This window comes from Pinus tabuliformis, chromosome 2_2, assembly GCF_031772625.1.
Source record: "Pinus tabuliformis cultivar Carrire ecotype Pingquan chromosome 2_2, CPIR1, whole genome shotgun sequence".
NCBI lineage: Eukaryota > Viridiplantae > Streptophyta > Pinopsida > Pinales > Pinaceae > Pinus > Pinus tabuliformis.
Window position 1 is genome coordinate 1,191,052,316 of NC_142300.1, and position 13,985 is coordinate 1,191,066,300.

The 13,985-nt window shown below is 34.8% G+C and overlaps 1 protein-coding gene across 1 annotated transcript; it reads right to left on the bottom strand.

Moving 5' to 3' along the window:
* Positions 1 to 1,214: 1,214 nt before the first annotated feature.
* LOC149197757 (uncharacterized) lies at positions 1,215 to 4,132 on the bottom strand. Its single transcript, XM_089405951.1, has 4 exons — positions 3,536 to 4,132; positions 2,680 to 3,444; positions 1,988 to 2,420; positions 1,215 to 1,866 (listed from the first exon to the last, which is right to left on the bottom strand). Exons 1-4 carry the CDS (start codon positions 3,866 to 3,868, stop codon positions 1,655 to 1,657), a joined length of 1,743 nt encoding a protein of 580 aa, XP_089262077.1. The 5' UTR covers positions 3,869 to 4,132; the 3' UTR covers positions 1,215 to 1,654.
* Positions 4,133 to 13,985: the final 9,853 nt, after the last annotated feature.

Sequence of the window (13,985 nt, forward strand, 5' to 3'; positions counted from 1 at the left end):
TTCCAAGTCATTAATAAAAAACGAACATATTAAATGATAATTTCTTTCTTTCTTTGTGATTCTATGTTATTAAATATTAACTGCATAATTACAAGTTAGGAAAAAGTGATTTATAAATTATAAGTTCGCAATATGTTTATGAATTATAAGTTAGCGGTATGTTTTCTTTCCATCACACCATACTGACACAATGAAAAGAATGTGTAAATTATCTGTCAGGTTTCCAAAACAATTTAAATTGCCCAGCTCTTAGAACAAACACTATTAGATCTGTTCAAATTTTACACTAAAATTGACTGGTTAACACAGGCAGAAACACAGATAATAGCCAATAGTATAATTTTTTAAATGAATACAACCTTCTTGCTATAGCTAATTAGAATATAGGGTTAGCTATGATACACTATCACAGAATATCAGGGTAGTCATATATAGGTTTGCTTCATTTTTCCCTTTTTTGGCTCTGAGGATTGAGGAAAATGGCAGCCCTACGCAAGTGATAGCCAATCAAATCAAATTGATGTTGATGATTGTCACTGAAGTCAATTTTGGTTATGGGATCTTTAAAAATAATGGTAAGGAATTATTTAGATCCGTTCTGTTTGAAAAAAAAATTGGAAAAATTTACTAAATTTTATAGTTTTGATAGGTTCAAATAATAATCATGAAGATGAAGATGATGATGTTTATGGAGATAAATAGTACAACAATAAAGATGATGATGATTATTAACATCCTCTGATAGAGTTCAATTTCATTTAGGGTTAGTCATAATAATTCGTAATCTTTTTGTTATAGGTTAATTATAATAAACCTTATAAAAATGATAATAATAATAATAATAAATGGCAAACAAATTAAAGAAAAATAAAAAAATTCAAATGGGCAAATTATACCAATTTTAACAATACACAAATTTGTGACACGTCAGTAATTAAAACTCCTCCAAACACAGTTTTGTAGCAAAATTTGAATGTTTAGAATCCCAAAACCATTTGATTGAGAAAAAACAAATCAACTGGTTCATTATTCAGTGGCAAAACTTCAGAACCAGAGAGCAAAACCCCAAAAGAGATTGGAGTTCATTTCTTTGACCAGATAAATTATTCTTAATATATTTTTCTGAAACAAGCATTCTATCATTGTGATGTTAGATAGGTGTCTCCAAAAATTCTTTTAAAAAAAGGGAAAAGGACACAGATCTAGTCAGAATCTGAATTCTCAAACTTCCCAACTTCCTTTCTTTTTAAGAAAGATTCATTGGTAAAATGTAGTTATAAAAGTCACATTTACAATTGTATGTAGCTAAATTGTTGGAGTTTATGTGACATTTTCAACGAAGATGCAGGTGAATCAAAATACAAGGTGTTTGCTTTCCACAAGATATGTGGAAAGCAATTCTCAACATGTTCTCCCTCTTGAAAAACCATGTTTACCTTATCAGTTGACATGATCCAACCATCGCCCCTGAGCAGTAGCTACATGAAACTGGCTAATATTTACACAATTTATATACAGCCTTTGCTAACCTTGGACAGAGTCCTAAATGATAAATGTATAGCAATCGACTTACCAACAGTTCAAGTATAATGTACTTAATCAAATAGAGGGTTTGAAAGAAACCTAGTTTTGTTGCCCTGTCATACAAGCTTTCTTACCCACTGAGCATGACTGTGGACTTAATTTCTGAATTACCAGTCCCCATGACTTCCTCATCGCTGGGATTATCTGCTTCTTTGAAACAAGAACTTAGCCACAACATGAACACCGTGGCGATAATGCCTCCCCCAGCAAACAAAGATGACCTCTTTCCTATTGATAGCTTGTTCCCAATGATTTCCACAATTATGATGGTTATCAAGTCACCTGTCCACACCAGAGCGTTTAATCAGTTTTGGACTCAATATTAAGCACAAATCCAACAGTGTGCCTTGAAAGGACTCTATTAATATTTACTTATTAAATAAAAAGAGGAAAGGGGAAAGACCTCCAGCAGATGTGAAACACCAGATTGCTTGAACAACTGACTTCATAGACACCGGGGCCTGTGAATATGCAAATTCCAATCCAGTGACACTAAATAATACTTCTGCTGCTGTCAGTATTGCATACTGAGGTATCTGCCAAAGAATTGATATTTGCTCTGAGTTTTCCGTTGGATAAGCTAAGTTCATACGATCCCAATTATCAGGCTCCGAACCTGAGAAAGTATTGATATAAGATGTGATGGATCCTGGAGTGGTCCTTTTATCAATGGCCAACTGAAGCAGTCCTGATGTAAAAAATGCAACAGAACACAGGAGCATCCCCAAAATCATTCTTCTGATTGCTGTCATAGCAACTCCATGCTTCTCCAAGAAAGGATAAAGTACTTGATCAAAAAGTGGAATGAAAATGAGGACAAGGAATGGATCAATAGCCTGTAAACACACAATCCTGATCATGTTACTAATCAAATCATGTTACCCTAATAGATAATCAATGCTATAACTGACACAGTTGTTTCCATTTTTTTTTATTCAACCATATGTTACCCTAGCTGAATTACCTTAGTTCACCTAAGAAAATTATTCAACAGGATGTTACCCTAGTTCACCTAATTCACTTCAGCCCCATTTAAAAAAACGGTTTGTTATCACTTTAATATTAGATAGATAATCCGGGACACACAATACTCACCTGCATCTGATCAGGTCTAATTACAACATTTCCAAGCCACGACACATGCCCATTCATCTGTGTAGCCTGAAAAACCCATGTAGAGGCCTTCTGACCATACATGCACGAAAACATGGAACCAGGAATGAGGAAAAGGCACACTTTGAACAGAGCCTTTACATCTTCAACTTCCTCTGCACCGCATCCTGACTTAGCAGCATCAAGCCAATGAGAAGCACGGATAGAGCCTCCTCCACAGTCGATTTCCTCATAGTTTTTATAAACAGAATCGCTCTTCCTCAGCCTTACAGCATTAACTAGGACTTTCACAACAGTGGAAAAAACACTCCCAACTGCCCGCCTGTCTACATAGTCTTTCCGGCCGACCCAGAATATAAAAGTAGCCAAAACCATGAGAACAGAGGGCATTCCAAAAGCAGCTGCATATGAGACATTGACCCTCAACAGTGGCGTGAGGAGCATGGACAGGAAGGCTCCCACATTAATTGCAAAGTAAAATACAGAGAAAAATGTAACCCGAAGCTTTTCTTTGGTGTCACCATCGGGCAAAGAGAATTCTATCTGATCCCCTCCAAAAGCTGCGACACAGGGTTTAATTCCTCCAGTCCCAAATGCTATGAATAGCAGACCTGTGGCAGTGCTCCACATGGAATAACTCGAGGCTTTTTTAGTTACAGGATCAGGATCAGGTATTGCAGCCATGGACATCACACAGTTTCCCACTGCGTACAGAAGAGATAGAGATAAAATTGTTCGGTATTTGCCCTGCCATATCAAGAAAAAACAGGATAAATATGAATATGCTCTTATATTCATGTATTTATCAAATTCAAACTCAGGCTCGCAGAAAACTTACCAGGAGGGTATCGCTGATTAAGGCTCCCAGAATTGGAGTTGCATAGCATGTCATTGTGAAGAGATGAAACATCTCTGTGGATCTGACTTGTGAGAGGCCGAGCCGCTCTGAGAGGAATAAGGCGAGGATTGCCTTGAGGCCATAGAAGGAAAACCTCTCGCAGCATTCGTTCCAGAATATGAATTTGATAGCTGGTGGGAAGGCCCCCAAAAGTTTGATTGCTGAGGAAGATGAACGAGCAGGTGCTTCTGAGAACTCCAATAGAGGTTGTTGAAGGGTAGTTTCTTGCGGGGATGTCGATGGATAATTGTCTGTGTTTGTTTTTGACACCATAGCTGCTGAAAAAAGCTGACAAGGGCAAATGTGGTACACCGGACTGACCCCAAAGATACAGCGGGTGAATTTTCATAGCCTGTTGCACCTGTGGCTGGGCCTATATTAATTTTTTTTGGTCCAGTTTTACATGGTAACCCACGCAAGGAATCAAAACGATCACATTCATCAATACATAGTAAATGCATTTTATTGTTCTTTCATTCGACCAAATTGATATTATAAATTCCAATCTTGTCATAGAGCTCAGCCTATGACACCAATTTTCAGTGGTGGCACTCTAGGTTGAGCAGATGGAGGGAGGAGATTGGTGCTTTGAGGGGATTGGTGCTTTGAATTTACTTTGGGAGAAGAGTGACTAATGCTTAGCCTATGAGAACAACCCTCTCTTGCTAATAGGCTGACTGGTTGACACAGACAGATGAACAAGCAATTACCTTTTCAACATCTCCCTGCATATCAAAGACTTATACCTGATATTTTAATCTGGATGTATTTTATTTTAAAAAAATTATATTTATTTTGTAGTAGTATTATTTGTATTTTTAATGAAGGTTATTATATGTTTTTAAAAGTATGGAAATTTATCATAATTTAGTTGTAAATCAGTAGGGAAAAGTCATCTCGGGCTACTATTTGCTCATGCAAATTGATTTATTATCATTATTTAAAGAAAATCATGTCACATAAAACGATTAGCTAAACTGTGGCGTAGTCTATTAGAGAGCAGACTTTCAATGTTACATGGTGCTATGTTATTGTTGTGTTTTTTTAATAAGAAATTTTATTTTAAATATGGTAATTGGTTTTAATATGAAATTAAAGTTATTTAAGTTGAAATCATTTTTTGGTTTTGGAGTAAGATTTAAAATTGTTTTTGATTGAATGTTGAGAGTTTTTGGGTAAAAATAACATAAAAACTTTCTAATCATCTAGTGTGGTGATAATGACATTGTATTAAATAGATGAAGATAGATATTTTCTAGCTGTTAGAATATAACAACTAGTTTTGACTAAAGAATTATCATTAATTAATAAATAAATTTTTAATTTAAATAAAGTAATATCATGGAAATTAGTTATAAATAAAGAATAAAATTAATTTTATTATTAATATTATTTTAATCAAAACAAAGGTTCAATAATAATAGGGTCAAATTTCATTATTCTAAACAATAAAACAAAGAGTTTTTTTTGGCTAACAGTAAGGAAACTTTTTAAGTGTCGTACATATATAAATCTCTAATAAAAGTGGATGAAGTTTAACAACCAATAATGATTGTCTGTAGTGATGACTGACAAATAAATTAGAATAAGTTTTACAATCTTCAAAATAAATAAATAAAAGCAAAATAAAAATTAATATTATAATTCATTGTATGAATAAATTAATTAATAGAAAACTTGAAATTTTCATTTATATATATATATATATATATAATTGATGGAAATTTTGATGATTCTCATTGGTGTTGATAATTGAAATTTAAAAATATATATATAATAGAGGAAAAGGAACTTTTGTCAAATTTATTGAAAACATTAAATTTATCCACTTATAACTTAGTCCTTGTTTAAAATTTATCATAAATATTTAAATGTTTATTTTGAAATTTATCATAAATTTTTAATGGTTCATTTTGAAATTTATCATAAATCTTTATGTCAATTTAAATAAATTTTTTTAATATAATTTATCAAACAATTTTATTGTCAAACAAATTAGGTTCATGTTTGATACTAAATACCATGTTTTGATTGTTTATTTTTTTGAATCTGAGTGACGCATATATAAGATTGATTGTGAATGAATTGCTTAATATAAATTTTAATGGAAGGAAAAAATTAAAATGTATTTTAGAAAAATAGCCTAATATAATAGAAAATAATGTAATAGTATAATATAATAAAAATAATATAATATTATATATATATATATATATATATATATATATATATATAAAAAGATATATTTATATTAATTAATAAAAAAATTAGTCAAAAGATCTTAACTTTAGTGGTTTAGCGAATAATTTATTTATTTAGCTTAGTAGATTTAAATTTTAGGAGAAATGTTGTAACTAATCTTTTTTATGAAATAGTTGTCTCCGAGCTAATAGTGACAATTAATCTTTTAAAATTACCAACTCTCCAAAAATTCTAATTCAAATTTAAAAAAAATAATAATAAAATTTCTTAGCAATAGCAAAGTCTTTGCTTTTATATTAAAACTACCTTTCCTTATCCTTTATTTTTTTAATTTTGTGCATGGAATGTTTTCACTCCTTTAATAAATTAAAAAATCAAAATTAAATTCCCTAAAATATTTAATGTGCTTGTAAAACATTATTTTTCATCTTAATTCTTAAATTAAGCAAAATTATTTGTTCAAAAATCATTAGATCATAACACTCAAAGTAATTTATAAAAACTTATATCAAATTACATTTATCCCATGATTTAGTTAAATAGTCATTCAAATATACTATGCTTGAAGATTCATGATTTCTGCAATTTTATTTATATTATAATTTAATTTTTTTTTTTCCAATAACTTCTTTATATTAAAAAAAGTCAAAAAAAATAATTATGAACGTGCATTTTTTGGTATAAAAACTATTAAGTAATATTAAGATAACAAAGTTTGTAAGTAACTGAGCATTTATATTCATCTTAAAAAAATTGATGAATGGTACTAATTTTTAATATGTCAACAATAAAATGTTTGGTAATATTTTTAAATTTAGGTGAATTATTTTAAAAATAAACAAAAAAGGACATTTTTTTATAAGAAGAAAATACAAAAAAGCATACAAAATTAACTCATAAATAATGCAAAAATTATAACCCCATAAAGTTGTAGTTCTTAAGATAGGCTTTTATTTTTCCACCTTATTTGTACATTTACGTTTAATGCCCATTTTGTGAAATTGGCTCTTATAAAGGAAAATATGGACTCCTAAAGTGTAAATATTAGGTTCTCAAAGTTTTTAAAAGTGTGAATATCAAATCCAAAAGTGTGTATATCATATCTCAAAAGTGTGTATATCTAATTTAAAAGTGTGAATACCATTTTCCAATAATGACCGTAAATTTTTTCAATATTATTAATGTCAACACACATCAATTACTATACCAAACATAGAAACAAACTAGAAACCAATGTATTCATTTCATTATGATATATTTTCCTTAAAATATTTAAAGTAGAATACAAGAAGGATGGTTGTCGTTAAGTTGATGCAAACACATAGGTCCATCAATAAAGAATTATGACCACAAGTTATTTCCGCCCACCTTATCTACAAATGCTATGCCACTAGATTACTAAAGAAATATGCACAAAACTAACATCCTACACCAAGATAGAAGAAAACATATAACCTTTGATTATTTTGAAAGCAAGTAATATGTAAAAACCTAATAATTAATCCAAGAATTCTTAAATATACAATTCAAAAAAACTTCAAAGATGTTAGTTTTTCCGTATACAAGTGTTATTTATTGACATTATTCTCATTCTCACGACTATGTTTGGTTTGAGTTAAAAGTCCTCTAATCACTGCAAAACCCTTCTCTCCTCTACATATTTCCCTTAGTTATTAGGCCCATATGAAGCTATTAACATCATTGAACATTTTTCCTTTTATTTGAACAACTCACTGCCATTTTTTTTTTTTGAGTTTTGTACAAAAACTATTGTCTAATGATGTTCCAATGGGCTTCCACAAGTGATGTTCTATCTTGTAAATCTCAACAATAACATTCAAATCTCAATAAACATTTCCTTTTTCACACCCAACCATATGACACTACTTGATTCTTATCATTGTACTATGAGCATATGCCCTTCAACAACATTATTTTTTTGGAGAGAATTCATCTATGACCTTATTATATAGAGGTTCAACATACCAATCATCAATAGTGTCGACATTTTCCCTCATTTTCCTTGCATTGTGTGTAAGTAGTGTATGAATGTTAATGTTTAAGTCATGCACTAAGAATGAATATAAATGATTTCCTACATGCTCATTGTTGAAGAAGGACTATCCGATTTTTTTTAAGATACCCTCCTCATAGGTAAGCTTTGGATGTCAAAATTATTCCCCTTTTTTAAAGTATTCTTATATTATTTCATTTATTTCATCTAGCTTAAAGGTTCTTTAACAATTGTAGACATAATAAGAAATGTTTTTCTCCAAGAGAACTTTTAGGGATTAAATTTTTCCCATTGGCTAATTTTCCATCTTTTTCTAAAAAAATCAATAATTTCCATTTTTCCTATAAAATATTAACTCAAATTCTATAAAATAAAAATATGTTTAAAATTATCCAAATTTCCTAAAAACTATAAAAAAGAATTCTTAAATTTTGAATAATTTAAAAAATATATTATCATAGCATTTCAATTCATAAAATTTGTGAAATTTATTGACATTTAAATAAATATGAATTTATAGATTATTTTCCTGTTTGTATAATCATTAAATAATAAATAACACATATTAAAATAATATAATATAACCGCTTTTCATTTCTAATCAAAATTTTACCCTATATAATATATTCCATAAATTAAAAATTAAAATATTAATATCACCTTTTTTTCAAATTAATTTTACAAATCTCATTCAAAAATACTTCTCCACAAAACTCTCAATATCCTACACATTCTCCTTATCGAGGAGGAGGAACAATACTGGTTTTCTCATTCCATGCTTCCTAATTCAAAATAGTTCATATTCATTAGTACGTGTAAAATTTTTTTAACTCATTATAGTGTCAGGGTATAAAAATGAATAATGGTAAAATTCAATCTTACTAGAGTGCTTCACCCATGAAAACAATTTCCAGTGACAACTCACTAAAGGGAGAAAGGAATGTGAATTTACATTTGCTTTACGAGATAAGAGTGGTTAGTGTCTCGCATATGAGAACGAATTTTTCAGACCATAGTGACCAAGTGCGCAGGGAGAAAGACATTTGTATTTTTAGGTGTAGATAGAGAGGAGATTGGGACTTGAATAAAAGAGATTATTTGAATAAATGTTATGTAACTGCTCTATCATCCATGGGTTTGTCTTATTCATGTTTTACAATTTTTTTTTTTCAAAAATCCATGGATTTTGTATAGTTACACCTTAAGTTTTTAGTTTTCCTAGATTATGATATGAGCACTACTGCCATATCAGGGCTACAGAGCTCGATGCAGCGGTGAGTGATCTAGGTGGATATTGGTGGTTGCTCATCTATTCCACTTGGAACCCCACCACTGTTTCTTTCAGTTTTTCAGTTTCCTTAATTGTAGCACAATATACTATTTTTGGCAGTTTTTCAGGTCCTGAACTTCCGGAGTCATTTTGAAGCCCTAAACGACGTTTTTTTAAAAACGAGAAAATTGAATTCAACATATTTGTAGTCAAGAGTTGTATTCCTCGATTAGATATTTCTAACAAGGTATTGTGTGTGTCAAACAGAGATTGTATGCCAAAGTTACGACCTCGGGAAGTTGATCTACCAATCTACCCAAACGAGGCCCATAGTTTTGGTGCTTCATCTCCTAGGGTTAGGTTTTTGGATGTTTAGGGTTTTCCATTATTTCTCAATAATAAATAGGCCTTCGAGCCTCATTGTAACACAGTTCATAGGCACATAACCATCACATCTCTTCTCAAAGATAAGATACCGTCGCCCAAGCTAATTTATTTCTATTTGTGTATGTAAACATATTTCAGTTCTTTGATATTAATGAAATGAAGTTTTATTTCTGTTGCATCTCTGTGTATATGTGTATTTATGTATTTTGTTATGTTCCTACATAAGTATCAAAGCGGGTTTCTTTTTCTCTATTTTTTTTGCATGTCCCCAACAAGGTCAGGGTATAAGGAGTTAGGGCTCGAACTGATTGAACCGTTGCAAGACCAGCCTCGCAAACCCCGATAACCTCCCATGGCAGAAGAAAATAAAGATGAGGGGGCAGGAGATCCTTTCAAAATATTGCTCGAGGAAGCCCTCGAGCGACAGAGGAACATGATGATAGACAACGTTGCCCATATCCTTTGGCGGATACCCACAGGCGACGCATCTTCATCCAACAACCACTCTAGAGGCACCACTCCTTTTAAGGTACAACTTAACTTTGATATTCTCATATTTGAAGTTCATATATATGCAGACGTCGTAGATAGATGGTTAAATCTGTTGGAAGAATATTTTTCAGTACATGACTTTTCCAATCGGGAAAAGATTACTTTTTCACTTCTCAAAGCTTCCCCACACATCAAGGACTGGTGGGAAACCTACTATGAACAAAATTACGAGAGTAAATCCTCATTGTTTTCAAGTGCACCCACTTGGAATTCTTTCCAAGATGCCATCAAGGAACAAAATTACTCTGTCAAGAGCTATGAAGATGAATACATAAAGTGGACCACGCTGCAGCAGGGAAGGGACCAAGATGTGATGAAGTTCACAAATTTTTTCCATAACCATCACATGAAGCTTGGTATCAAGGATTTTGAGAGGCATTTGGTACTCAAGTACCGCGGCTATCTACACAAGCACATCTAGGACGATATGGATTTCTTGGACATCTCCTTGCTTAGCGCCACCTATTGATACGCTGTCAAGATCAAGCATAAATTTAAACAGAAGAAGTGAGACTTTGGATCTATGAATCTGAAGCAAGGGAAAGGCACCCCTAAGCCACAAAACAAAGGACAAAGCCAAGGCAGGGTGACCCAGGTCAACATGTCGAAGCCGCAAGTGAAGAAAAACACCACGAAGACAAAGAAGGACACAGGGAAATTGTGTGAGTTTCATAAAAGGCCCACTCACAACACAAGTGAGTGCCGAGGCAAGCAGTCACTGGTGGCCAAGTTGAAGGCTTCCGAGTCAGATGCATGTTCTGACTATGAGTCAGAAACCAACAAGGGGAATGACAAAGGGAAGCAGATTATCGATGCGGAGCCTAGTGCCACCGTTTCCACCAGCAAGATCTAGAAGGATGAGCCCAAAGATCTAGAGCACCCACAATCGTACACCATTGGGTGGCTTCACCAAGGGCGAGATCTCTGCGCCAACCAACAATGTCGCCTTCCCTACAACATCAAGCCCTTCACAGATGAGGTACTGTGTGATGTTTCTCCTATTGAATTTTGTGATGTATTATTAGGCCAACCATACTTGTGGAAGCAACATGCTATGTATAAGTCTAGGCCTCACACTGTTATTATTACTTTGGGTGATAAGTTGTATAGGATACTGAAGGTAACACCACCTACCGTCATTTCTATGATCAATACGAAGCAATGCATTAAGATCATTTACGAGACCAGGAAATTTGTTTTCCTTATGATTTACCCTCAGGGAAAGAAGAAGATTGTGGCCACGACCTCCAAACAAGGCTCCTTCGCTTGGAAACAACAGATGGATAAGGTTGTGGAGGAGTACAAGGACATCTTCACCTCACCCACAGGGGTATCTCTACATTGTTAGGTCAATCACTCCATCGATCTGACCCCAGAAGCACCACTACGCAATGGACCGATCTATCGACACTCTATTTTGGAGAACGATGAAGTCAAGAGGCACATTTAGGAGCTGTTGCAAAAAGGGCACATCGGGCCAAGTTCATCACCCTGTGGGAGCTCGATCATGTTGGTACATAAGAAGGATGGGACTTGGAGACTCTGTATTGACTATCGAGCGCTGAACAAAATCATTGTCTGGAACAGGTATCCAATCCCAAGGATTGATGACCTTTTGGACCAGTGTAAGGGGGCCAAATATTTCAACAAGATTGACTTGAAGTCTGGTGATCACTAGGTATCGATTGAACCCTTTGATGTGTGGAAGACTACCTTCAAATCTAAGGAGGGCCTTTTCGAATGGCTGGTCATGCATTTTGGGTTGAAAAATGCCCTAGCAACCTTCATGAGGTTGATGGTAGACATCTTGCAACCCTTCATCAACTCATTCATGGTGGTGTATTTGGATGACATTCTGATCTTCAGCCAGAGTTGGGAAGAGCACCACCACCATATTTGACAAGTCCTCCAAACCTTGTGACAACACAAGTTGTGTTCCAATTTGGAAAAATGCACTTTTGGTATGACCCAGGTTCAATATCCGGGGTACATCATTGATGAGCGAGGTGTGCATGTGGACCCAACCAATATACAAGTCATTCGAGATTGGCCAACCCCAACCACTCTAACAAAGATTTGCAGCTTTCTCAGCCTTGCCAACTTCTACTGCAGGTTCATGTTGGGGTTCTCTCATATCACTTGGCCCTTGAGTCAAGTCACCAAAGGAGGAGCGAAAGAAAAATTCTTTTGGTCTGAATCCAAACAATAGGCATTTGTCAAGTTGAAGCATCACCTCTTCTTTGCATCAATGCTCACATTACCGAACCTGCAACAACCATTTGAGATCGACACAGATACCTCTAACTATGCTATTGGTGCAGTTCTTACTTAGTAGGAGCATCCAGTGGCATATCACATTGAGACACTTTCAGACATAGTCCAAAAGTATCCCACCTAAGAAAAAGAGATGTATTCCATTGTGCAGGTCTACCAACAATGGAAACATTAAATTCTGAGGAAGGAAACAATCATCCACATAGATCATCGACCCTTGCAGTTCATACAAACACAAGGGAAGTTATCGAATGATCACCATCAGAAATGGTCCACATACCTACAACATTTCCATTTGAACATTAAGTACAAGAAGGGAAACACCAACAATGTTGCAGACTGCCTCAGCCGATCGTTGGTCATGGTGTTGACCACTATGCTCGACTCTTGTGGGCACAAGACAGCGGGGTGGACACATCTTTACAAGAGTGGTCCAGAATTTGACAACACATACCAGACACACCTGGAAGGAAAGCAAGTTCCAAATTTTCACCTCCAAGATGTATTATGATGCCATCTGGGACACCTCTGTGTTCCTTCAAGTGAGTATGCCAAGATGATTTGGGAGGCACACTATAGTTGGGTCACTGGACATTTCGAGGTAGAGAAAACAATGGCAGTGCTGCAGAAAGTATTTTTATTGGTTGAACCCTCGACGGGATGTTGGGAAGTACATCAGATCCTGCACTGCTTGTGCCATTGCCAAACCAAACATCAAGAAGAAAGGCATATATACTCCTTTGCTCACCCCTAGTCGACCTTGGGGACCCATCTCTGTGGATTACACGACGGGCCTTCCTTCTACTAAGCATGGCAACAACTCCATTTTCATGGTCATCGCCAAATTCTCTAATATGGCCATTCTGGCACCCTACAAGAAGAGTATCATAGCAGAAGCCACTGCTAAGATCTTCTTTGAACATGTGTGGGTACACTTTGGGATCCCAAATTACATTATCTCAGATCGGGACAACAGGTTCCTAAGTACAATTTGGTCAAGTATCTAGTTGATGTTGGATACCAAGCTCACTAAGTCCACGACTTTCCACCCCAAACTGATGGCCAAACAAAGGTCATCAACAATATGATCATACACATTTTGCGCATGTACAACTCAAAGTGTTCGCACACATGGGATGAAAGCCTCTCCTATGTCCAACAAAACTACAACAGATCCCTCCACAGTTCAACTAGCCACACCCCTTTTAAGGTGGGATTGGGATTCTAGCCACTATGTCCCATTGATGTGGCCATACCATTTGCCGCTACTCTGACTGATTCAGCTCATGTCAAGTCTAAAGCTGACAGGGCTAACAACTTCATTGAGCGCATTCAACACATCCGCTAGTAGGTCCACGACATATTGGACAGAGCCAATGCTAAGTACAAGCAACATCATGATCAACATCGGGTGCCACACAATTTCTAGGTAGGCAGCAAAGTTTGGTTACATTTGCAGAAGGAGCGCCTCATTGGGCCCCACCGAAGCTTCGCCCGCTCCGATATGGGCCTTACACCATCACTAAGGCTGTAGGGAAAAATTAGTTTGAGCTCAACATTCCACCATTCCTTGGCCTGCACCCAGTGTTTAATGTGGACCACCTTTGACCATACTTTCCACCTTCACTGGACACATCAAACATTGCAAAACAACTCACACCAATAGAGTTAAACCCAGACTGCATGGAACA